The sequence below is a fragment of the Lytechinus variegatus genome, chromosome 3 (assembly GCF_018143015.1).
Source record: "Lytechinus variegatus isolate NC3 chromosome 3, Lvar_3.0, whole genome shotgun sequence".
Lineage (NCBI taxonomy): Eukaryota > Metazoa > Echinodermata > Echinoidea > Temnopleuroida > Toxopneustidae > Lytechinus > Lytechinus variegatus.
The window spans coordinates 59,456,480-59,484,191 of record NC_054742.1 but is presented as its reverse complement, the minus strand read 5'-3'; the positions used below and the strand labels follow the sequence as shown (position 1 = coordinate 59,484,191).

General features: G+C 37.0%; 2 protein-coding genes across 2 annotated transcripts in view; both read left to right on the top strand.

Annotated features, from left to right (window-relative positions):
- Positions 1–21,910, top strand: part of LOC121411522 (dual 3',5'-cyclic-AMP and -GMP phosphodiesterase 11A-like) — a 100,177-nt gene extending 78,267 nt beyond the window's left edge. Inside the window, exons 10-15 of the mRNA XM_041604290.1 lie at positions 4,743–4,886; positions 5,528–5,674; positions 7,572–7,679; positions 8,813–8,922; positions 20,479–20,569; positions 21,582–21,910. Of these exons, the coding sequence (XP_041460224.1) occupies positions 4,743–4,886; positions 5,528–5,674; positions 7,572–7,679; positions 8,813–8,922; positions 20,479–20,569; positions 21,582–21,794 (813 nt within the window). The 3' untranslated portion in view covers positions 21,795–21,910. The remainder of the gene's footprint in view (positions 1–4,742; positions 4,887–5,527; positions 5,675–7,571; positions 7,680–8,812; positions 8,923–20,478; positions 20,570–21,581) is intronic.
- A 682-nt stretch (positions 21,911–22,592) lies between these two features.
- Positions 22,593–27,456, top strand: LOC121411520 (cGMP-specific 3',5'-cyclic phosphodiesterase-like). Its single transcript, XM_041604288.1, has 5 exons — positions 22,593–22,865; positions 24,556–24,618; positions 25,153–25,227; positions 25,680–25,763; positions 26,399–27,456. The coding sequence occupies exons 3-5, from the start codon at positions 25,195–25,197 to the stop codon at positions 26,537–26,539; spliced, it is 258 nt and encodes an 85-aa protein (XP_041460222.1). The 5' UTR covers positions 22,593–22,865; positions 24,556–24,618; positions 25,153–25,194; the 3' UTR covers positions 26,540–27,456.
- The last annotated feature ends 256 nt before the right edge of the window (positions 27,457–27,712 follow it).

The window sequence follows — 27,712 nt, the reverse complement described above, 5'->3', positions numbered from 1 at the left end:
GGATGTAAAAACGCAACTAAAATGCCTTTAATTTCAGATTTATTTATGTAGTCATTACTCGGATCGATTTAAAATGTCTGTTTGAAATACTTATCAAAATAGTAATGTATAAATAGTATAAGACTCAAACAAATTTTTTGGGGGTGAAAAAAATTGTTGGTGCAATGATCTCAGGGTACGAGCTGGTGTAGCATAAGGCATGACGAGGTCTTGTAAATATTTTGGCGCCGAACCATCTAAAACTTTCCCTGTACGAAAATAATTTTGAACTCCATTCCGTTGCAAAGCAGCAACTAATGTAACTCGCTCGGGAATCTTATAAGCGATTTTTAAAGACGATAGCGATGCGGTTTTCCTCATAGGGTACACTGGAGAGGAAAATAAAAACTCGGAGTACAACATCAAATCTAGACAAGTCCAACATTGGGAGAAATACGATAATGTACCCGCGTCTATTAAAAGACATCTAAATGTTCATGGAAGTAAGAATTAATGCAAATGGCGACGGGATGATGCTCTGGAATGTCAATTAGGATTGGAACTCGGAGGTACTTCTTGAAACAAATTGTCAGTTTCACCGACTATTTTGCTCTGAGCCAATTAGATGGATGGATTTCAGTAGCTTATAACATCTATTGGTGAAAATCTCTGTTGACGAAAATGCTCGCCAGGGCTTTCAAATTTCTTAAACCGAAGTGCACTTAAACTCTTTACCCGTGGTAATTTTGTTGAATATTTTGATGTTTTGATAATTCGATGTTCACAATGTATTTTGTTATACTTGAATGTATATTGAGGATAGTCTTCTTATCTCTCCTGCATATTTGATATTTTGTCAAGTTATTCTTTAAATCCCTTGTGAAAATTGCTGTTCTTATATTTTCGGTGTTTTCATTGTTATGTGTCTAGTGGTATGCCATAATTAACTTCGAATTTGTCAGCCATAATTTTTGTCTAGAAATTAGGCCTTTCATTTCAAATTTACTGCTCCAATATTTTGTAACAAAACTGCTTACTATATAACAGTTTCTACACCTTATACTTGTAAGCGTCGGTTTAATGAAATGGTCTGTGCGATAGGAAATTACTTCTTTTATCATTACCGAAGAAGGTCGTGTATTATTGGGGCAAGGATGGCGACATTAGTCTGCCGTGTTCTTTTAAGAGAGACGTGAGAATAAAAAGAATGTACGACAAACCAATATCAAGTATCAGTAAGAGCAGTATTATAATGAGACCAGTCGTTGAGGGGGCCACAAAATGGCGGATGAGGCAAATTTGTCATTTAAAAAGTCATGAATGAGCGAAAATTTTTGAACTATCAGTTCGTTTTTTTATGCGACAATAAAATCCATGACTCCAATATAGGGTTAATATGTCCCTATACGCTACATTACATCAACAAACCATTACTACAGAAAATAATTTCTACTCTTGAATGCGTACACAGAATGGATATGTTGCTTTCGAATTAAAGTCCCTCGTGTTTTAATGTGAGTCGATAACTTGTTTCATGTACAGAGTTTCCCCCTGAACACGTTCCTGGCGGCAAGCATACCGAATGAGTCCTCCTCACAGCATTGTTTAAGCATTTATTGAATTTCGTGGAAGTCTCATCGGCAACAGGAATGATCGCCACGCCGGCGGTGGATATTAAAGCACTGCAGTGTGGCATATACTTCTGCCTCAGTCAACAATGTCATATAGATTCGTCGGCAAGATTACATTCAGGAATTATTTAGAAGCAATCAGGACAAGCAAATGCAGCCGGTAGCAAAAAAGATCATCAGGACATCGGAGATGACAAACATTATTGAACCTCTAGGCGATAGCAGATCTATATATAATTGGAGGTGTGAAGCATGGCCGTTCGCGTTGTGATGAATTGCGACGCATGATTGAATGACGATCGCGATGATTTTGAACGTGTAAAATCTTATCATGGTTCTTTAAAATAATATTTCAACAACTACCCCTGGTGTTGTGGGTGGAAAAGGGTGGGGGCGGGCAAAGGGGTTTTGAGGAGAAAAAAGTCTATCACTTTGATTTTTTTTTGCTGATCGGCATTTACCATTTTGTATTAAAATATGAAATATAGGAATTAAACAGCCTATACTAAAAAGCAAAATCAATAATTATTTTAAAAGTGTCGATTCTGGGCTTACTCTTTTCCCTCGCTCGTAAATATCACGCAGTGTGTGCCATGCTAAAACATGACCTCATCAAGGTAATTGCGAAATAATTGTCATACATCTTAATAAACGAGAGAATAGTCATTGGCGTATACCTCTTCAGGAGGGAAAGAATATTTAGACACCCCCCAACCCCCCCCCAAAAAAAAAAAAAGAGGGAGGGAAAAGGCAAAAGGTCATCGCAGTTTCGTGGTGCATTTTTTCTGATAACAAAAGTACAAAGATGATCAAAATTCTATCGGAGAGGTACATTACCTCCCCCTCTCAGGTATACGCTAATTGGAATAGTTTAATCATGAAAGTACGTCCATGTTTCATGCTTCAATGCCGTTCGGAAACAAAATCAAAAGTTTACCAACCAAGTGATTCAACCTTCTAAAAAGTTCAATCTTCGGAGATACCACCTTGATAGTGATTTCATCATTCTCTAAATCATTTTTTACAAAGTCTACCTTGAGTTGTCATGGTTGTGGTAATGGGATCATCTCTAAATCACAGGTTTTTCTTTCGCAATTCTGTTTGATAAGCCGCAAATAAAGTGCTTAATAAGAAGATTCGAATAAATAATATTGTAATCCTGCTAATGGTGAATATATTACACTCTTAACATTTTGGGCAACATACTGTCAAAAGAACAAATGGTTTGAAAATATTATCCAACTCTGGGTAGTTTTCAACCACTGCTGTGTAGTTTTCACCCAAAGCACACATTATTGGTTTAAATCTACCCAGAATTGGTAGTGTTAACCAATTGTTGTGTGGACAGTATGTTGTCCAAAATTTGTAAGAGTGTACTCGAGGAGATTAGTGGTGAAAAAGAAATACCGTAGGTGACGCCATAATAGTAAAAAGGGTCATGTATGTCAATGTATGGCCAGCTGACGTAAGAGCAAGGAAAATATGCATCAAAAGCATTATTAGTTATTCAAGTTTAAGATTATTTTCAACTACATGTAACAATTAGAGGCGGTGTACAGGTCATTTGGTACAATGGATTAACTCTACAAAAAAGTTACACGATCAACCCGTCCTTTCTTCATATTCTTCTCTTCTTTCTCACATTCGTTATAGACCAATTTCACGGCCGGTTTATGTATTTGGCCCTCTATCGGCGACGCCATTGCTGCGGTGGGCAAGTGCGCTGACCGCGATTGGCTCTGTGTACAAATTCAATGAAAGATTACAGATAAGCTCTGATATTGTGTCATTAACTTCATCATAAATCAATAAAATAAAGCATGGACACCTGGGTAGACGATGTAAGACAATGGCCATATCTGACCGATGAAGGTATGATGAATTTTTGCACTTTGGCTACTTTTTCCCCTTAGTTTTGTCAGTAAAAGTGAGTTGATGATGACCAAGAATCGCTGTTGGTTTTCATCAGGGAGCTCACTTCTTGTTGCTAGTAAATTGTGTTAGAGTAGCGGGAGAGTGAACGAGACATAGAGTGAGAGAGAGAGAGGATGAGAGAGAAGATGAGATAGTGAGAGGGAGAGAGAGAGGGGGATAGTGTGAGATGGAGAGAGAGAGAGAGGGACTGATATTTCCATCTAAGCATGATCAAATAAATCCCTCCCCCCCCCACAAAAAACCACCACCACCACATTTTATGCAGGCCTATAAGTATCCAAAAGGAGGGGGCAATAAGGCAAGAGAATAAAACAGAGAGGAAGGAGAAAGGAGGAAGGGGAAGAGAGGGCCAGGGCCCTGTTTCATAAAAAGTTGTTATGATGCCACTGGCGACGCATTCCTTCATCACGGCCTGGAAACCTATGCAGGGAGTACGGCTTCACACACAAACAGGCTTCATGAGTCCAGGCGAGTGAATTTCACATTCACTTTGCTTCCAATCCTGAAGCTTTCTCCAATTGTTGTGGCAATTGAACACAGCACAGCTGCGACCTGAACTTCTCCGATTAATGCTCATTGTGAATCTTACAAGAAATCTGCTCAATTGGTCCAAAATTAAAAAAAATCGAACGAATGTACCAAATACCCTATTGACTTGTGTACTATAAAGTTGATTCGCCCACCGCAGCATGGCGACCAGTCTGCTGCCCTCTCACGTTGTGAAATTGGTCTATACATTTCCCTCTTTTAACACTTCCCCTTTCATAACCTAACAATTAATGGAGATTTGCTCCATCTTAAACCCGAAGTCCTTCCTCTTCTAATTATTCAAAGGTGAAAATTGGCTGATATATAATTTCATCAATCAATCAGTGACGTCAATCTTTTGCTCCGTAATGACGTCACATTTATGTATTATATTATCAGCAGTGAAAATTAGTTTAATGAATTAATATTATTTTGTTAATTTTTCCCCTCCACATGGATTTTATAAATTATATCAATATTAATCTATCAATAGACATAAGAGAACTTTTTAATACCTTTTTTAAATTTAATATTAGTATAAATACATGGTATATAATTGTTAGAATTCTCGTGTTGATTTTCATGTTGAGGATTTTTTTGACTAAAATTTATGTTCCTACATGATTAATGAAGTTATTACATTGACGCATTAATTTCCTTCATTAACAGGCATTCACGATATTCTGTGGTCTGGGTATCAATAATACTATCATGTTCAACGAGGTGACCAAGGCAATGGCAAAGCAACAGGTTGCATTAGAAGTTCTCTCATATCACGCCTGTACCACGAAACAAGAGGTCAGAGCTTTAAAGGTACGTCCAAACCTGTAATAATTGTGAAAAGGGTTGTTAACGCAATACAGTCGCACCAACGAAACCGACTCCCAACTGACCGATGTTTTATACCGTTGAAAGTAATGAAGTAACCTTTATCGATCAGGGGCCCGTTGCAGAAAGAGTTGCAATCAAACGCAACTCCAAAAAATCATGCGTAGCTTGATTTTCAACCAATCAACAGCGCGCATTTTTGACTTGCGATTGATTTTTTGACTTGCGTTTAAACGCAACTCTTTCTGCAACGGGCCCCTGGAGTCAGTTTCGTTCGTGTAACTGAGACAATACGCAACGAATGAAGGGTTTAAGAACATAGAAATATATTGTCAAAATGTCCTTAATGGCAGTGAACAACCGAGAAGTCTTTGTCGAATATTGGTGAATCAAAACAGAAGTTTAGTCATTTATCGTCAGCTCTGAAACTAAGGTAGAAACAGCTGTTCCGGTTCACCAATCACCGACAAAGACCTCTCAGCTGTTCATTGTCATTTGACGGGCATTTTCAATACATTTACCGTGTTCTTGAGTCAGTCGTGTGCCATTGAAGCAAAATCTCCCTGTTATCAAATGAATGAATGAATGAATGAATAAATAAATAATAAAAAATGATTCTCTTGCAGGATGCACGTCTTCCAGATATCAAGAAGCTTAAGCTGGTTCGGTTCGATTTCGATGACTTCTCATTGGAGGCAGACGAGATGTTAAAAGCATCTCTCAAGATGTACATCCAGACAGGCTTTCTCGATAAATTCAAGATTAGTCAAGATGTGAGTATCGAGAGAAAGGCAATCCTTCTGACGCACCACGTCGGAGAGAATAAATGTTTCATATTACTTTTGTGACATAGTAATGGTGGAATTTCACACTGTTAAAATCCTCAAAAGCTAACAGTATGAAGGCAATTTTCTTACTGTGGACACCTCTACAGTGTAACTGTGTTCACATAGTGGACTATATGAACACACTATCTTAAATGTTCAAATTTGACAGCGTGAATAACATTCTTCTTACTGTGGACACCTCTACCGTTTAAGTGTTCACAGTGTGTTCACATAGTGGACTATATGAACACACTGTGAACACACTATATTAAATGTTCAAATTTGACAGCGTGAATAACATTCTTCTTACTATGGACAAATTGACAGTTGATTGTTCACAGTGCATGTGTTCACATAGTGGACTATGTGAATACACTGTGAACAAACAATATTAAATGTTAAAAACTAACAGTGTGAATACCATTGTTCCTACTGTGGACACATTGACAGTGAGAGTGTTCACAGTGTGTTCACATAGTGGACTATGTGAATACACTGTAAACAAACAATGTTAAATGTTAAGTGGACTATGTGAATACACTGTGAACAAACAATGTTAAATGTTCAAATTTAACAGTGTGAATAACATTCTTCTTACTGTGGACAAATTGACAGTGTGAGTGTTGACAGTGTGTTTACACGGAGAACTATATATGAATACACTGTGAACACACAATGTAAAATGTTTAGATTTAAAAGTGTGAATAACGTTGTTCTTTATACTGTGGACAACTTGGACAGTGTCAATGTTCACAGTGTGTTCACATATCGCATTTGTGAATATGCGATTCACACTTTAGAATGCTTGAATATAACAGTGTGAAAGTGATTACACGTTACAAACATGTTGTAAAACAATCTGTGCTCAACACTTTGAACACACTGTGACACACACACTGGGACACTGTGTTCTCTAAAGCAGTATTTTAAACGCTTGGAAAGAAGTACTCTTTTTGCTATCCTTCTTCATTATAAAAAACATAATGGGACTTTTTTAATCATTCTGCATATGCAAGCAACACAGGGCACAATGCATATAGACCTCACATGACATACCCGTGCAGTCATTTCATATCTAACGTAGACTATGCCATTCATTTAATAACGTATCAAATTAACGTCGTATTTGATTAGCGTTTTATTGAGATTTTCATTAGATATGACCCTCACTGGCTGATGCTATCATAATTTGACCTTTCATTGTACGCAGTCATCAATCTCCCGCGATTTAGCAGTTCAGGCGGTCGCAAATCCACCGCCTTCTATATATCACTGTCTCTCTATATATACATGTATATCATTTCGTCCTCCCTTCACCCTTTCTCATTCTGTTAAACTCTCTCTTCTGCGTATAATTTCCCACTCTTTGTGACCTTTTCACTATCCGTCTTTGATTACCCTTACACTATAAATCTTACAGTTTTCATTATTTCACTATTGTAATAAGGGGCGGCGCCATAGGGGGCATGGGCGACCGCCCTCCCTATGATTTTTCAAATTGCAGCAGAATGTAAAAAGGGAAGGAAATGGGAGAAGGGAGGAATAAGAGTATAATAATGAGATTTTTTTGGCTATGTAGCTCTATAATACCCATATAAATGAAGGGAGAAGATTGTCACATTGGGGTCACCCCCCCCCCCCATCAAAACACTCTGGCAATGCTCCTGGTTTTAGTTTTGCATTCATAATTGCATAAGGATTGCATAGCTTTTGATAAGGTGACAACGAGGAATACAAAAGAATTGTGTATTAAAATGAAACAACACTTTCATCTGTTAATCTTTCTTTGACTCCATTTTCTTGTAATCGAAGCTTACTTTGATTAACCTACATTCATCTTCAGGTGTTAAGTCGGTGGTTGTTGACGGTGCGGAAGAATTACAGACCTGTTGCATACCACAACTTCAGACATGCCTTCAACGTTCAACAGGTCATGTTCGCCATATTGCAGGTATGTAGAAAACCATTTCAATTTCCTTGAATTTGTGATTTCATCAAGGATCCGTCGTTGCTATTTATTCGAATCTACCTCAATGTGCGATTGATCTAAATTTGCGTATATTTAAGAAATATTACTTTAGATCCATTTCAATTAGAGTTTGATTTTAATCGCAATAACTCTTTGCAAGACGAGGCCCTCGTATAGATAAATGGTATTTCATCATCATTCTGCTTTCACGTCAGTCATCCACAGTACTGCAAGATATTAGTATAAGTGACTGAACAAATTTGGTTTTAATGTGACATTTGCACAGCACTGTTTGAGCAGTACTCACTGTTTTTATCCCTAATCATCTACTGATTTCACGTGCTTCCTGCACTGCCCCAGAAAATTTATTGACAATATGTCAACAAAGTTCAACCAGCCTCAAAAGATGACATTGTGTGTATTCAACTGCGCTGTTGTTCTAATTCCTCCCAATTAGGCTTTTAAAAATCGATGCATTTCTGGTCGTGTGTGTCTTAAATTGCGATTTCAGAATCGAACTAGGAACAAAATTCCTTCGGAATATAAAATAGCCAAAATGCAATTGCTTATTCTTGACTGCATACTTCAACCTTAAAGATTTGGCTTTTAGTTGTAATGAGAGCTGTTTTTGATATGTTGATTTTTCCCCCAGTAAGTATGTTAATTTTCAAAATTATTTCATATCTAGCGCCCTCCCTTGGTGATGCCATTATGTTCATTAAAAAAAACAGGAATTAGAGCCAAAATGGCTTTTCAGCACTTCCCTTACAAATTTAAAAATTGTCCAGTAGCAAGCTAAAAAGAAAGATTATATACTGTAATTTCAAGAGAATCAATGCTTAGCAAGTGGTTTTATATGAAAAACCGCAGATGTCTTATTTCGATTTAAAATCACAACATTTTATAGATAAAACATATTTTTACTCTATATCCCTCAATTCATTACTGTTTTAGGGCAGTATACACATATAACATAGAAACACATCGAAATTGTGACGTGCACATTAGTTTTAATTGTTGAACCAATTGACAATTTGCCATTTGATTATGTGACTGCCACTTAAGCTGTTTGTATATGTAAATACATGAAAACTAAATTTTCTTTTCATTAACAGAATACTGGCGTAGCGAAGTACCTGACTGATATCGAACAGTTAACACTCCTCGTTGGTTGTCTGTGCCACGACCTGGATCATAGAGGGACGAATAATGCTTACCAAGAAAAGTAAGAGATCCTCTTTTATGTAACTTTATATATAAGTCAAGTAATCACAGTAGCACCGGCCATATCGTCTCCTGGCATGCCTGGGTCTCGCAACACAAAGGTCTGACCTTAGCAATGACCGTAGAACATTTTTCTACGATTGATTGCATTGACTACTCGTGAAAATTGAGTGTACGATTCACTCAGCGATTAATCGTGCACTCAATTTTCATGATTGATTGTACATTGTAGTCAATGCAATCGATCGTAGAAAAATGTTCTACGGTCATTGCTAAGCCTTGTGTTACAAGCCCCAGGGCTCTGTATTACAAATATCATGGAAGAGCAATTCTTATTGGTTCGAAGTAAGTCTACTGAGCAAAATGCGCCTTTGTGTTACGGGGCCCGACCGACAAAAACTATTGCGTTATTACAAATGGCAAATGATCAGTCGGTTTGAGGTTGATCTCGTTGGTGTGAGTGCAGAATATCATTGAACCCATTTGAAATTACCAAATAGGTGCACACATAATAATTAGGAATTTATATATTCTATTCAACTGTTTTTTTTGTAGTTTGGTCTGTTAGTATTGTAAACGCTGGTAATTTTGTCATGCCGTTATAGCATTGTTCTTTGTATATAGTGCCGTCCGGGTACACCAAGTTTTTCTCCGTTGGTCCAAACTAGGACTTTTCATTTGGGGTGCTGGTGTTGAAAAAAATATGACAATCAAAAAAAGGGTTTTCACTTCCAAAAGAATGTGATGTTGGTTGTATTTCTACTTTTGAGCATACCTACTTAATTTCTAGGGGGTGATGCATGCCTCTGGTGAATAACTCACGCAGCACCCCCGTTTTCCAAGGCCATGGTCGAAATGTAATGAAATGATATAAATTCTACCCTCCCTGTGGGGTTTCTCCGTGCTCTAGGAGATCATTAAATTCCGACGGAAATCAATAAAAAAATATATTGATGAATCTTTCATCCTAGCGGATATCTACATTGTACCTTGGTCGAGAGTGGAAATATCTTACCAAAGATAAACTTATCCTAATATACGGCGGCGGGATTAAACCTCGTTATTTTTAATGCAGTTAGGGTATTTATTCATCGATATAAATCACATCCAGGGTATGGCTCTGGGAAGCGGGGGTGCTGGTCAATATTTTCCCTTATTAGAAATCGTTCCTAGGGCACTGATCCAGGGGGTGTGACATGAAAGCTTTCATTACTGACTATAATGATTGTCAGCTCTGAACATTTCAGCGAAATCCTTGATTTTGATTCTGCTGAGAAGCACCTGGTTTTCACTGTTACTATAGTAACAAGCTTTGTGAAATTATGTCAAGAACTGTGTGTCTTAATATATTTGTTAACGCCATATAAAATTTATTTATTTATTTGCTCTCAAATGCACCAAGATCACCCTTACAATATTACAATAGTTATGTGTATCCCTTCAAATAAAGTTCTTTGGCGCGTCCGACTTCGATGATCGGAGCCCAGTAACATAAAGATTAACGATTGATCATATAGGGCCGATTTCTACGATTGATTGCATTGACTTATGTGTATGATCTATGATAAGCATCAGCCCTACGGTCAATCTTTAGGTTTTAAGCCACGGGGTCCGATGAGGCTTGCCGCCATGCCTTCATCGAATTTCACTGAACGGAAAACAGAAGCGTTAGATCTTTTCATTTTCAAGGCATTCATGAAGTCTTTCGGAAATGTTAAGGTCACTGCTAAAGCGAGTCCGGCGGTTATACATGTAAGAAAAGAAGCTCTACAACTAGACCCGGCAACTAGATAGCTAAATATACTTTAGAAGCGGACATCATCGGGGGGGTCGATCAAAATGGAAACAAGCCTTTCTAGAGCATTTCCAGTCACATCAACGTAACCGACTCCTAACCGATCAAAGGTATGGCATTGGAAATGAGTCGGTTTTCAGACGTTAATTTATTTAATGCTAAGTTCATCACGTCTGTACAGAGGAGAAAGTATTAAAAGTGGTTATTTATTTTTAGATGAATCAAGGGTAATCAGTTTCAGAAAGTGTGTTATCTAAATAATTCCCCATCGAAAGAGGCTTCGTGAATGTGAAATGATTTGGAAGCTGCTTTTTTATTTATTTATTTATTTATTCTCGAATATTTATTCAGAGTGGCCTGATCAGCATTAAAAAACATACAATGTACGGAAAGTATAGTAACAGGACATTATGAGATACAGAAAAAAGGAATAAATACAAAGTAAAAATACGAAAATATGTTACGAGTTACAGATGGCAAATATAATTATCAACTAATAGGATCTGGCCATGAAAGGTTCGGGACTCGATTCCCGGCATGGCACGTACTATAAAATAAATGAAATTTTTCTTTTTACAAAGAGACAACGTTTTATTTTTTAATAGCTTTTTTTCATGACTAACAAGTGGAAAATGTGTACATGTTGTTATTAATTATGCACAATGTACATTGATGCATACAATAATAGAGCGATGTAATCAAATGCCTTGTTCTGGGGTATAGTACGTGCCATGTCGGGAATCGAATCCCGAACTTTTCATGGCCGGATCCTATTAGTTGATAATTATAGTTATCCTATATAAAGAATTAAGACGAGAATGGTACTCTTGTATTATTCCTTTACTTAATAGTGTTTTTGCTATTCTGTACTTTCCATTATATACTCTTGACGTGTTTGTTGTTGGTGGTGGTGGTTTTCTTTTAACTCAGTGGACAGTACTTCGATAACGAAATTTAGTCCAAACTCATATAGAATGGCATTGGTTTTATCTTGATTTTCAGTATTCATGACAAAGATAATATACCGAATTGATTCATTGAATGCTATTTTCTGCTTATATTACCCTAATTAACTAACAAGATACTAGTAATAATTAACTATTCACACTTTTTCACCGGATGAAGTGAGTTTTTTTTTACATTAATGAGTTGGCAATTAGCGCCCCATTATCAAAGCGTGGTTTAAGTTAACCGAAAGAGAGAGAGGGAGCGCGAATAGCATCCTGCTATGAGCAGTAGAGTAATGAGCTAATATTTTGAGGGGGTCAGACATGCCATATGGGGCAAAAATTCTTAAAAAGCTGCGAGCGAGCGAAGCGAGTAAGGAAAACAATTAACTTTTTTGATATAAAATCTATTTTTGGATGAATTTTTGACCTAATTTATCAAATTTCGTAATTTTTCTTTCCCTTTCTTTATTGTTCTCTCCTGGCGTACAGATAGGGACATGGCCTGGGTCCATGGACCCCCCGTCCATGGACCCAGGCCATGTCCCTATCTTTACGCTAGTGGCTTTGAGAATACCACATATTTGGGACCTTTCGCAATCACCACGGACGCTAGTATTAGGGTCCCCTAACACAAAAGTTAACGCTTAATCATACACTTGATTTATAAGATTGATTGTGCATTACAGTCAATAGAATCAAACGTAGAAAACTGCTCTACGATCAATGCTAAGCTTTGTGTAACAGGGGGGTTACAGGCCCTACAAATCTGTTTTCGTGTGCAAAATCCCTTTCCGCGACACCCGTACCGCATACATGCATGTATATTACGACTGATGGCTGGAGATATTCAAAATGCAGGACCTAAAATAGATTTATGACATGGATAAGAAAGTGTTTTTTCAAACAAATCGAGAACATATTGAGTGAGGAAAAACTTACTGAATGAAGGCTTAAATATAGATCATTACAGTCCATCGAATCGATATTACATTTAATGGATTATTGGTGGATCACTGGCAATTGATTTCATGGATAAGATCGACCTCTCCAGCCGAACATTTCGCATGCGTTGATATGTACACATCATATGCGATACCTTTGAACTCGTTTCCTTTTGTTTCTTTTGTTTCTTTGTTTCTATTGTGTTCTCCTTATACACAAACGATATGCCTCTCGCACACGATGTGAGGGGCATTATGTTTTACATTCCCCAGAAATGGGGATTAGATTCAAATTCCGGGGGACCACTTCCATTGATGAGTGGATACCAGGCACGACCATGGGGTTTCGAAAAGTACCCTAAACATGCTAAACAAGGGAAGCAATTATTTTCCAGATTATGAAAATGCATCTCTTAACAAGTATTTGGCTTGTGAAACCCTACAAGTATTGGATATATATCCTTTTTTTTCAGCATTTTAAACATCGTTTTGACACCCTTATAACGTTACATAGGCCTATATACGTAATAACGTACCTGCCCACTCTGTCCCCTTTTACGGGTGGTCGCTACTGGTATCCACTAATCAATGGAAGTGGGCCCCCGGGCGGCCTCTCGAGCTCTAGGAGGAGTCAAATGTGGCTTTGGAAAGTCGTCCTCAATCGGATAAATCGCTGTTACCATAGTAGCAACCAGAATTTTGCACACGAAACGCATATTGAATGTTTCCGTCGCAGATGCGAAACGAAAAAAAAATCTCATGTCACACAATTTGCATTGCAGGACTGAGTTTTACGACCATGATGACGGGCCCCAAAAGTCCCTTCCAAAGTCAACTACCGTTGTAAATAAGCGTCCGCGTCCTCAAACGAAAGGTCGGGATTATCTCACTAAATACACACGCTGTGGCTGTCTCATATTGCTCACAAGAATGTGCTATTTTGGTGCTATTTTGCTTTCCTGACGAGAACATTAAAACATTGCGGGTACTAACTCTCTGCATGGCGATAAAAGCACAGACCTCCGTTCTCTATGTTAAGCGATATGAGATTGTCCTTGTCAAGCTTTTCACTGTCTGCGGAAGCTGCAACGAATGTTTGTCATTTTTTTTTCAATTTCTTATTATTCCTGCATGTTGACAGGGGATTCAACACAAGGGGGCAGTGGTGACCGCCCCTATGAGTTTTCAAGTATTTGAAGAAAATAGAGGAGAAGAAAGAGGGGTAGATGGGAAGGAAGAAGCAGGGGCGGATCCAGGGTTTTCCAAAAGGAGGGGGCGCATTTTCCCTATGAAAATTTGACAAGCATATGAACGACACATTTAAATTAAAATTATTGACTATGCCTCTCAAAAGGGGAGGGGCACGGGCGGGGTGTACCCCCCATCCGCCACTGCTTAGAAGGAGGAAGAGTATAAAGGAGTGGCATGAGCCGTGTAACTATGTTATACCCCTGTAATTGAACTGAGGAAAAAAAATGTGATGTCATCCTTAGGTTATCTTGCCCCCCTCCCCCACCCCCATCAAAATATCCCCAGCGCTACCCCCTGCCTGCATCATGGATTTATTAAATGAAGACAAGGTTGCCGTGTCATCAGAGGAGTTTCGTCAAGGACCTACTGGACTTTCCTTGTATAAGAAACGTGGTAATGGAATCACGAGTGTTGTTATATATATGCAAGCCCCGGGCTCTATTTCTATTCGGGCCGTGACAGTGAGCGACGGGTTGTTCATGAGGAGGGAACGTTCAGCAAGCTTTGTGAGTAAACAAGACAGACAGGACGATAGGAAAGACATATATAATATATGTATCTACACAGTAGCGTACGCAGGATTTTTGTAATAAAAAGTTGACCAGCAAAAAAAAAGGTCTTCACCAAAAATTTTGGGTCGTTTCGTACCAGAAAAAAAAATATTAGGGGGGTGGAAACCCTGTGACCACCTCCCTGCGTACAGAATGGGTTTCAAAAAACTTAAAGGGGGTTTAAACCCCTGTCCCCCCCCCCCTCCTGCGTACACCACTGTATCTACAGGCATATGGCATATTCAGCCACCGGCTTTTGCTTTTAGGGACTTACCCCCTCTTCTAAATAAATAACTTGTATAATTATTTTTATATTCTTAATGAAAAAAATGTTTTGTATGAATTTATGCTTACAAAGATGAAGAAATTGTGAAATGGAAGAAAATAAAAAATATTTATAGGAATGAGAATAGGCTACTTATTAGAAAAAAGGGCGTAAAAATTAAGCTAAGTTGTGGAGGTAGGAATTGTATCATTATGGCAAGTGATATGATGCAGCCCATGGTATCAATATCTTTCGCACTCCATTCCTGGGTAAAACGAAGTATGTAACGATTTAAAAAAAAACGAATGAGCAAATGCCAGAAAAGACAGAGGTTGAGAAAGAGTATAGGCCTAGGAGAGAGAGAAGAGAGAAGAGGGGGGGGGGGGGGCAAAAAGAATGGTCGTGGAATGGTTTTGAAAGTGGGGACAGAGGCTGGACACGCAAAAAGAAACACAATAAGGTTCTCATTTTTCTGCTTTTGTATACGCTTACTTAAAAGAGTGGGTGGCGAAAGACAAAGAAGAGAAGGGAAGAGAACGAGATGAGAGACAGTGTGGAAGAGATAATAGAGGAAGATAAAGAGTGACTAAATGGGGGACGTGGCGGGAGTGGAGGCGCGCAGGGTACATCTTTAAGGCTGCATTGCGCCTGTATGCAGTGCAAACTGTATTTCATTTTAAATATTTCATAGCAGGTGTCATTAAAACAGAAAGCAAACTTGCTTTTTCTCACTTCGACCGCATATTCCATCCAGCCTCCTAACCTTCCAGTAAGCAATGGCAAGGCATTCCACCACCATTACCGCACATTAGTATCCATCTGGAGATGCCTTGCGTAATACGAGTCTTTGTCAACAAGTTGTCTTACCATCTCAGGCCGGAGACCTTTCTTGCACCCATTAAAATATGTTTACCCAGGAAAACGAACGCCCTTAAATTGAAACAAGCAGAAGGAAGTGGGCAATGCCATGTTCCTCAACCACTGGCGTATTGGTGGGTGTTTGGAGGGGGCAGGGGCGGGGGATTTAGAAATTGCATGAACGTTTGATCGGTTCAACTGTGTGACATTCCTGATCTAGCTCAGAACTCAGTAGCTTCGCGCCATTTTCTTGACAGTTTTTACGAAATAGTGCTTTCTATATCAAAATGAATCCTTAGCACCCTTACAATGTTTGCTTTGTTACTACATCGTACACTCTTAGAAGAATAGGGTTCTTATAGGGGGTTCTATATGCTTGTCCCGTATTTGGAACGTTTAAGGTTTGCTAGAAGATTAGAGTTTACCTTAAACAGCCATTTTGTAACATTTTTTGTTTGGTCTTATTGTGGAAGGTTACAAATTTGGGACAAAAATGTTTCAATTCACACTTTTTAAGAGTGTAGGTGTGTCATGGCCACTGACTTGTCAATAGCACTGCAGTTACTTTCTGTCATGCATTTCCAAACAGAGATAAATACTTTATTCTTCATAATATGCATATTCATTTCGTTAAAGAGTTCCCTTTCCGAAATCAAAGGTGATTTGAAAATTGTAATCGAGTTAGGTGAGCAAAACTCGAAAAGACGTATTGAAAGCAGGAGAAAATGTACCAAAAATTAGAAAATTCATGCAGGGCTTTTGCCTAGATTTTACCTAGACTGTTGCCAATTATGTAATGAATGATCCGATCATAACACGTCCCCTTTCTCCTTTTGTTTGTTAACATTATTGTAATAACTGATACTTATTTTTACTTTTTTTTCATGAAGTGGATACTACAAGCGACACCTTTGAGGCGCTTGTGACGTTGTCACATGGTCTTATATTTTGACTGAACATAAAACTTTAACCATGTTAACAAACATAACATCGACAAAACAGTACAAAGAACAGTAAGAAATGATGCATAAAAAACACGCTATCATCCCATTCTGATCAAACTTTCAGCGTCTCGCTTCTTCGATTTTATAAATTCAATTTAGTTTTGAGGCCAGAGTACCATTTTAATGTATGAATGTGAGTTCATGGAAGTTATTTAAAAAAATATATCAAACCCTACCAAATTAATAACAGCCATGATTTTTGTTTTACCTCTTAGATTTGAGATTAGACATACCTAAGATGAGCAAAGTGTCAAAAGATTCGTTTGAAATATAATAAACCATGAAAGAAGTAATAATATGCTGGTTAGATGAAGCAATCCATCTTCGAAATTACCTTATCAATCACAAAGCTTGTTTCTCAACACTTGAAAAGAATATAGTGTAGTTTTCATTGTGCGTGCTCAATTGAGTTGTAAGACACATTACGAATGCATAGGTTTAATGAATTTGGTATACCATGGCTACGAAATTGCTATACGGAACAGAAGTAATGTTCATAGGGCCATATATTTCAAGGAAGGGTGTTTTTAAGGGGGTTGACCAAGCAGCTAGTGCTCTTTGAATTTTTAAAGGATGAAGAAAAAACATCGAAAAAAAAGAATAAGATGGGGAAAGAAGCAAGAAAAAAATGAAAGAAAGAAAAAGAGGGAAACTGAGAAGTAGAAGAAGAGCAAGAAGAAAAACAAAAAAGGGGAAAATAATAATCATAATGGTACTTATATAAGAAAAAGAAGTGGAGAAAGAAATCGATTTCGTAAATAAATGTAGATAGATATAAATTACTCCGCTATTCATCGTATTTCTTTCTTTGGAATGTTAAAAACTCACAATAAATTGTGGCTTTCATTTTAAATTACCTGGTTAGATTATATATTGAGGAATTAAATGGTCGTAACCTCGTTACCGCACGTACATAAATTAATCATATCCATTTATTTTTCTTTATACATTTATTTATCATGTTTTCAAAATCATTAATTACTTTATTCATCAGATCTTTTTCTATCTTTCTGTTTTTTAGAAAAGGTCAGTTTTTCTTGGAGCAAAACTATTGACGTTTAGCTACAAAAATATACAAAGGGTTGATATTTCAATTCCAATTCTTGTGTGTAGTATCAAGAGAGTATTCAAATGACGGCCTTTGGTTAAATTTATTGGCACTTTCGATCTGCATTTTAAATCCTTTTTTTTCTAATACGGGTGTCCTTGTCAGCTTCTGTATATAGGCCTATACTTCGCTAAGAACGCATCTTATAGTTTTTTTCTTTTACCGACAGACGAAGTTACTTAAATATTGCGCTTTCTAAATTACGATTAATCATTAAGGTGACTCCGAGGAGTTTGCGGGAAGGAGAGTAGACCGCCCCCCCCCCCCCCATATTTTTTTTTCTTTTTCCTAAATCTGCAAAAACTCTCTTGTGCACGAGCCCTGTGGTGGAAAGTGTATTGAAAGGGCGAATCTTGAAAGGGCGATCGTGTATGCGGGCGATACGTGCCCGGGCGGTCGGGATTCGTTCAAAATGAACGGATAGATGAGTGGATCAGATGGAGTCGGATTTCGCGCCGCCCGAGGGGCTGATATTCGGCAGGTAAATGTCATGCATTGCCGCCTACTCTTCTGCTCCATAGACGTCTATTGGTATCATGTTAGGGAGAATTTCGGATATCCATCGAAAAACTCCCGTCGAAACTGTTCTAAAGGTTTGATACGGGCTCAATTTGACATGCCATTTTATTATGACAAAAAGCAATGATATAAGGAAACATAACAAAAGATACGCCATTGATTATTAAAGTATTATTAAATTACACTATAAGTAAAATTATGGAAAGACATTCGATGTAGACAAAATAATATCGACTATGAGGGGCCACTGCTGAGCATGCAAGTGATTTTTATTCCAGTTGAAAAATATATTCCTGATGCATATTAATTACGAGATAAAAAGAGCGAATATGATGCAATGATTATATACATTTTATTTTCATTTCATCACTTAACCTTCAACTGCGCTACCCTTCCTCTTAGTTTATTTTTCTTTTCTTTTATATTTCTTTCTATACATTCGGCCACTGCATCAAAGATGGCTGGTTTGGGGATGATCATTTTGTTCATTTGGGATTGTCAGGTTTTGGAGCTTATTGTCTCAACTACATTCACATCTAACGAAGAAAGTTGTATGCGTAGATGGATGTCATGTGCTGGTGAATTCAGTTGCTTGGGTTGCTTTCCCCCCCCCCCCTGTTGCTATGTATGCTTGTAACTTTTTTTATCGACCACGGGACCCTGTTTTTTCACATCATATCCGAGGTACACAGTGTATATTATCTAAATTTATCAAAGTTTTAGAGCATGAAAATATCAGTATTTGGGTTATTTCGATTTCATGTTATTAATTTTCAATGAAAAACCGAGAGATATTTTTTATACTATTCTTTATCATTTTGCCTTATTCTTCTTTCCTATTTTTTGTACCTTTCCATCGCATGAAATGGTCCATACGGGCAGTTGCGCCCGTATTCCTTCCCTTTTCCCCCAGCCTCTTGTTTGAGATTCGCAAAGTTATTGTTAGGGAATATTACGATTATAGTCTACTTTAAATTTCCTATCCTTTTACACCATTTACTGCATGGCGTAAGGAGCATGAAGAACACGAAAACCTAAAAACCCTCCCCCCCCCACCCCTGGCGCGAAAACAGTTTACGTCCAAGAAAATCAGAAAAGAAAGAGAAGGATAATGTGGAATAGAGAAAACTGGAGGAAAGGATGAAATACATTTTTTTTTATGCACGTCATGTCAATTTTTTAAATCACGCTGTCGTCTTGTTTTTATAAATTTGTGCCATACGCCATTTCGCGCCCCCCATTATTTGTGCCTTGTTTTCACCACTGACAACGGTGAAGCCTTGGAATCAAATGTATGTCATATTATTCTATGAATAGGATGAGTTCGTTGGCTCCCAGCGAAAAGCCTAATATACTGCATAAATACACGTTACATGAGGCTCTTCTCGGATTGGGTTACTCATTAACTGCAGCGTACGGGTGAGAAAAAGAAATACGAGTAGACAACAGTTTCAGGTGAAAATCGATGGTTTTCTTTGGACATGGCGAAAAGGGCGGGAAATGAAACAGGCGGGTAACAAAGTGGCCGAGTGTGTTAGTCGTAGGGTGCTACATTTCATGAGGCTGTTCGTAAGTTACATACAACTGCCGACCCTTTCTTGATAAATGATGATGCGTAACATTACGATCAGATTAATGAATCACCTATATATCAGAGGCGCTTACTTGGGATACAACTGATATAAGGGGGGGGGACTGCGAAGAACTAGAGAAAATGCCCGGGAGAGAAACAAAACACGTTGTTTACGATTTAGAAGTAGTATGCTGACATTTTTCTTTCAAGGACAGGTCAGTGAAAGCATGAAAAAATACAATTCGTTAAAAGACATCGCATTGCAGTTGCACTAGATCTCTATATCATCTTAAAATCATGAATCCATTACAGGGATAAGCGCCTGCATTTTTATATAAGGGGAAGTCTTTCATTTTATTTATCATAGATATATTATCACGGTCCAAAATCTCTCCTTTATACACCCTTCCTTCTTTTCCATTTCTTTTTTTATCCCCCCCCCCTTTTTAATACTCAAGAAAAAATAACCTTGGGGCGGTCTCCCCATGCCCAGATGCCCCGTTGAGGTGGCACCTCGATACGGTTCACCATTCGAATTTTAAGAAAAAAAAACCAACTCATTATTGGCCAAGATTGAATGGTTCAATGGTCGGACTTTTGGGGTCCAGTGTCCCCACGCCCCCATTAATAGGTCATTTATGCAGATTTGTATTTACAGGCATTCCACGACAGCAGTACACGCCAGAGTTGTGATGTTGATTATCATTCACATTTTAACTGATTTTTCTCTTTTGGTTCGTAGGTCACAATCGCCCCTAGCACAGTTGTATGGTTCAAAGGCTACCATGGAATATCATCACTTCAATCATGCAGTCATGATCCTTAGTAGCCAGGTAAGAATCATGTTTAGGTAATTATCTATTGGTATATTGCCTCAATTTTGGGTTTCATTTTAATCATGACCCCATAAAATTTTGCATTTGGATACGGTATTTCCTCCGAAACGGTTGAGGCGGGAGGTTTTTATTTACATAATATTCATTTACTCATTCTGTTCATGTATGTATTTCATTGTATATTTATTTCATATTCATTTATCTTGTTTATTTATTGTTTACTTATCCATTTTATGTGGCTTACTTAGAAAGTATTGCCTAGATCAGTAAAATAATCATTAACTTGCAAATAGTAGCGGTCTTAATGCCATGAATGTTATGCCTTGCGGTACTCTGTATAGTCATGAAGAATATTTCTATCCATGGAATCAACTGAAATGAAAAGGAAATTTAAACAAAAAAGAGAGAAACACAATAGATTCTTATTTGGTGGATGTGATCAGATGGGAAGGATTAACTTATAAAAAAAAATGTCCTATTATGTTGAAGGTATGATCATCATAACCAGACGCAGAACTTTATACGGGAGCGGGGGAGTAAATATTAATGTTTGAACACACAATAAGCGAGTAAGTGAAGCGACCGCATTAACCAACAAGATGTTTGGTAGGCTTTTTGCATTTGGAAGTTGAAAAACAAGATCTTGGTTGGCATTTTATGTGCATTTTAGTTACAATTTCCAGATAGATTTTTTTTTATTTGAGAAATGTGTCAATACAGCGTCAATAAAACATAATAACCCACATATTCACAACCGTGGTGTTAAATAATTTTACAATGGTGCTTTGCAACCCTGTTGCACAAAAAAGGTTAATATTATGATAACTTTGCCATCCAATGGTATACTTCCATGAAAACTCTGATTTTGATTGGCTTTTGAGCATAGTGCAACCATGGCAGTTACCATTAGATTACAAAGTAACAATGCAATAGTAATTTTTATCCACCGAGATAAAATTGGAAACCCTATTAAGACTCAAATGTTTCCACGTTCCTTTTTCATCTTCAGGGTCATAACATCTTCGGGAACCTGTCATCTGAGCAATACAGCGAGGCAATGAATATTCTCAAGCATTCAATAATCTCAACTGACCTCGCTCTTCACTTCAGTAAGTTTTCTCTTATCCCCTCCAACATGCTCAGGGTCGCCAAATTAAAACAGAACAACCTCGTGTATCTTTCTCATTTCACCCATAGTGCCTTGTTCCTTGAAAAGGTATAGGTTTGATGGCGTGCGAAGTTGTGCCCTGTAGTACGTTAGGTTTTTCAGACCGACTCGATCACTAAAATATCCGTAAATTTATGAAAACTTGTACAGGGAACAAAATATTATATATATCTATCATATATATATAAAATTTATTTTCTACATTCCTATCCACCTGTCCACTATCCGTTTGGTCTCATTCAACGTGGTCTAATTACTTAATCCTAGTCCGTCTTCTACTAACCATTTGATATAAGACATTAGACATTTACCCCCAAATTACCATTTGTCTAATTTATGGGTAATTATACTCAGTTTGCCCGTGTTTTTACAACCACGTATTCTATATGATTTAATGAACTTTTAATCTATCGATATTTTTTATGACAAAAATGCAAAATAAAAAGTAGACGAAATGGTCATGAGACTATCGGGGCATTAGACTAAATGACAGTTCGACCAACTGCGTATTAGACCAAAATGATAGTTGGACCAAAAGGTTATCTGGTAATAATACCAAATTGATACCAGACCAAGACGGTGTCTAGCGGCCATATATTAAAGGTGTTATAGATGATCTGGGGCACGTTGTATAAAACTTTTGCCCTAGATAACTCTGGCAAATTTTTTGCAAGAGTTTTTTTAATTTGTAATTTTCAATGGCATAATTTTGCTTGCCAGAGTTTTTTAATGGCAAAAGTTTTGTGCAACGTGCCCCTGAATTTGACAATCTGCTATAGCAACCAAGTAGATACAAAGCCAATTTTAATCAGTCTGAAAGAGACAGTGGACTCGTTCTTAAATAATGTGAGTGAGTGAAGAGAGCGAAAAATAGAACAGACCTTTTCACATAAATAATAATTGTGTATCAAATTGACCAAAATTTTAATTCATGCAGTGATATTTTTGTTCAAAGTATGTGTTGAAAAATAGTTATCTTTTCGATATTATATATCTGACAGTGTGATTAAATCTAACTTTCCATTTTGATTTTAACTTATTTTTCAGAGTTCGGGGTCAATTTTTTGAGATGATAAGAACTCAAAATCATAACTGGACAGCATCACATAACAAAGAACTTCTCAGGTAACAGTCTTACCAACAAACCGATACCAGGGGCCCGTTGCAGAAAGAGATGCCATCAATCCAACTCAAGAAATCCTGCGCAACTTGATTTTAAACAATCAACAGCGGCATTTGGGACTTAATTAAGATTGATTTTTTTACTTGCGTTTAAACGCAACTCTTTCTGCAACGGACCTCTGACCGAACAAAGCTATTGTTTGCTTGAATTACATAGACCTTCTATTGATAGGTTTGGATCCGATTTTCTTTGTCGTGACTGTGACATACAGCAACAGATGGCTCTGATTAATGCATAATTATAAACATATTTATTTGTTTATTCTATTTTCAGTATTATTTACACAGGGTAGCAATCTAAGTTACAAAACAGCTCTCCACAACTCATCTGTCCGCATGATAACATACAAATTATCACAATTAGATCATGCAGAAGTATGAGCATAAACAATATCACAATTTGTTAAATATATTATGTACACATGAAATTACGTAAAATAATCTAAAATACACATTAAAAATATATCTTACAATCTAACCAGTAAAACATTGTAATTCCGATGTGGAATAAGAACCCCTAACATCAGAATAAACCGAAAGCTAACTCCCACATATATTTTTGTTAAACTGGGCATTAAATTCATTTCGCCTACAATCATGACAATAAAAACTCGGTAAACAATCATATCATTTGAGATTATTCAAAATGCGCGGCCAGGGGGAGGGAATTAAAATGATATGTAACTGAAATCCTGAAGAAAACATGGTTATAAAATACAGGAGAGCTTACATTGTAAACAACCTAATTCATATTTGTATGTTAATTCTTTACCAAAATGCTTTACGGCATAGAGTGGTAGTAATTGCAATTTCTTTTCTTCATATCCCTATAAAGGATTGCGACTTGTTACGCATGCATTATAACATCATATAATTCTACAGGATTATGAACACATATGTCATATTTTTCATATCATGAAATTTTCTAAACATAATGATATTCTGAGGGGTGCGTCTTGGGTTTTAAAGCGCTTTCAGTGTAACGATATAAGTGAATTGGCATAGGTGCATTAACATTCCTTTGGCAAGAATTCATTTGGTAGCCCATCCCTTTTCTTGTTCAAAATAATTACAGATATTGCAACCAAACAATACTGCTGTACAACTTAGTGCAATCAAAATTCGTATCTCGTAGATCTTGGAATATTCTGATCAGTACCATGGTTGAACTAGATTAGAGCTCTCACCCCCACCCCTCCCCAAAAAAAGAAAAGATAAAAATTTTAAACGGATAAGCCAAAATAAACATAAATAAATGAATGAATAAATAGATGATTAAATAAATAAGTTAATGAAGGAATAAAATATAATGAGATAAATGAATAAGTGAATTAATAAATTAATGAAAATGAAATATAAATATAATCAAACAAAAATAATAAACTAATAGAGTTAAAGTAGTCCAAGGAACGATCGATTATCATGTCACTCGCTGTGTTGTTTTGTTGGCTATGTATCTGCATAAATCATCATTTCGCATTCTCGTTCATCTAATTCATCCGAATAAGATTTTTACTGATTACTAAACTTACTTTTTTTCCTGGAACTCAAAATGTTGATATCTCTCTCAAAATGCTTATTTTTAGGCTATTAATTATGTTGAAAACTCTTGTTTTTTTACATCGACACACAGGTCAATATTGATGACAGCAAGTGATGTCGCTGCGAGCACTAACCCTGGAGGATACAGCAGAAAGTGAGTCATATAAAAAGAAAATTACAATTTTCATTATTTTGTTGAAAATACTGCTTTAAAGAGTGAAGTGAGTTATCTACATTATTGCCAGCTTAAAATGAAATGTAAAATTATTTTTGATCTCCCGCAACGACGGGGTTTTTTTGGGGGGGCTGTTTTATATAGAGTTGAAATTATGATAACCTTGATTGTGATTGGCTGCCGAGTCCCGTTATGGCAGTTATGGCCATGGTAGTTGCCATAATGGCAATGTTACCATAGTTTTAATTCTTTATCAAACAGGCCATCATTCTTAAACTATTGAAAGTCGGTCGAACAAAATGAAGTCTCGTCATATATAGGATCAAAGAATACAGAAAACGTCAAAAAGTGATTGTAAATTGTATTTGTCCCTTAGACCTTAAGTTAGGCTCGATTCTATAATTATATATGTTACAGTTCTGAGAATCCCACTGCGATAAACAACCTGCATACTTACCCTTTTATATCTCACGAGATAATCTCTATAATTTCTTCCTATCACTTTACTTTAAGATTGCTGAACTAGTGACAAGTGAGTTCTTTGATCAGGGAGACATGGAGAGAAACGAACTCAAGATCGAACCAACGGTAAGGGTCTTAGCTGAGCAAGGTGTTCAGTGTTTTCAAGTTTTGGTGTTAGCAATTAGGTGTGTATATTTAGCGACTTTAACACTAACCATAGCACCGAAATTGAAATACGGATCGTATTTGAAATGACTTCACAAACGTGTTCGCAATCAATTTATTTCACTGTTGTCATTAGGTGATTTCAAGTTAGTGTTAACACCTAATGTTGGTACTTTTGGCTGGGTTTTTTGTACACCAGCACTGAACTTGAAATGAGGCTGGTGTTGAGAACAATTTCAACAGCCAGATGTTAAGGTATCGCTGAAGAGATTCATATCATTTTTTCTAAACCAACAATTTTGTGTTGTGGGTATCTAGAAGTAAAAGACGGTATATGCCGCGCGCAACTAGATAATTGATAATAGATAATTGGCGCTTTATTATTGTTCTATTATTTTTCTTTTTAATTTCAGTCTATGTTTGATCGAAGAAGGAAAGATGAGCTCCCAGAAATGCAGCTTGGTTTCATCGACGGAGTCTGTATACCACTCTATGAGGTAGGTTCCGTTATAGTTCTCTATGTCTAACAGGGGAAAATTCTGGGCTTATGATCCCATTGAAAAATGAAGAGAAAAAAAGGATTTGGAGGAGGCCCCTGGATCAGCGCCTGACTATTCTTGAAATATCAAGAGAGAAAGGAGAGGGACCAATGGCCCCCATTTCACAAAAATGGTTATGATACTACCAAGTCATTTGTTATATCTACTAAAACCAAAGTAAGCTGGGACTAGGTTGGGCCCCGTTGCCATTTTGGTAACATTCATGGAAGGCTTGTTCATTATTGGCGGCAGAGCCTTGTTATCATGATAGTTGGAACTTAATTCACCCTTACAAAAATACTCTATGAAACAGGTGCCTCGTCCTATTTCATAAATGATATCATTTTTTTACGCTATATAAAAGTTGCTGAAATGTGATATCTGATTGGTTAAGAGCAATAGCAAGTTCATGAGGCGGTGCTCTATACCCACGATTAAAGCCGCCATTTTCCGTTATATAGCCCAATCAATGCCTGTGATGATACACATATTAATTGACACTGAAAATGTTTGTTACATAAATACTTTCATTGATTTCTTTACATTTTTAAGTGGTCTCTAACGATTATATTTGTATTTCTTTTTGTATGCAGTCTCTCACCCATGTATCAACTAAGTTCAGACCGATGCTGGACGGTGTCCGAGCAAACAGACAGAAATGGTATGATCTGAATGAACAAAGGAAGAGAAGGAAAAAGAGCTCTTATCTCAACTCCAAGCAAGGGAGTGTTTAATCTCAAGGATAAAGGACTATAGAAATAAAATATGTTTTATTTGTTATAACGGTTACGTTTTGTTGACAAGGGCTAATGAACATCGGAAGTGACTACTGAATGACCCCTGACCTCGCATACAAGAAAGAACCGCTTCTGACGAAAGTCGAATACCTGGATGACATGGATTTAATACATGGAATTGGATTAACTCAATTACCGGAAGTAATGGGTGACCCCTCTATCCATGAAAGAAGCGCTTCAAGACCCCAATCTTTTCGGAAATTCGAATACATTGATTATTACTGGAAGTGGTAGCAATCCTTTATCCCGCTAGAAGGAACGTTCATTTCAACAGTTTTTAGCGACAACAGAAATTATTTCTATCAATTCTACCTAATCTTCATTTGTATGTTTTTATGAAGATTTTGGTAAATAAAGTTTCAATTCAATTCCAAAATATTCATTTCCATTATTAAATAGTAAATATAACAAGAAACATAATTGTAATTGTATATGAATTTACAAAACACATTAAAAGTCAAAGATATACATCGGTAATCAATAATATTGTAATAAAATGTTCAATAAATAGAAAAATCATTGTTTCAATATAACTTTGGTAATGAAACGAATTACAGATTATAATCAAAATTTCGTGAGACTTTGGTATGGTAGGGGGTGGAGGACGGGGGCAACTCACTCCCATAGACTGCTCTATGAAGAGCGGCTCATATCAAAAGATAAAAGTTTCTGAAGAATTTTGCATATAGACAAGGTTCAATACTTTTATAAATTGAAATAAGGATGAATACTATTTTGCAGTTCTTTATCAGAAACTGGAAGTTTCACGAGAAAATGATTTTGTCACAAACTCGTGATAAAGAAACTACATCGACCATCTGATTGTGACATGTTTGCATGGTCAGCCCCCCCCCCCCCCCTGCAAACCATTCCGCGGCCCCTGACATTGAAGTAACATTTCCGTGTTCTTGGCTGCATCCAACTGAAAAAATAATCTTATTTCCATAATAACAATAATAATCATAATAATTTCAATTCGATTCATTTCATTCATAAAACTGTACGTATACATAGTAAAATAAAATATCAATGTGGGAATGCCAGAGACAGCTTAAAAAGAAACAAGTGATAACATGATGATGATAATAATAGTTTTTATTTATTCACTAA

Coding starts and splice junctions, on each gene's coding strand:
- LOC121411520 (XM_041604288.1), top strand. CDS start 25,195: ATGGAGAGAAACGAACTCAAGATCGAACCAACG. Junction 25,228..25,679: donor AACTCAAGATCGAACCAACG/GTAAGGGTCTTA, acceptor TTTTAATTTCAG/TCTATGTTTGATCGAAGAAG. Junction 25,764..26,398: donor TCTGTATACCACTCTATGAG/GTAGGTTCCGTT, acceptor TTTTGTATGCAG/TCTCTCACCCATGTATCAAC.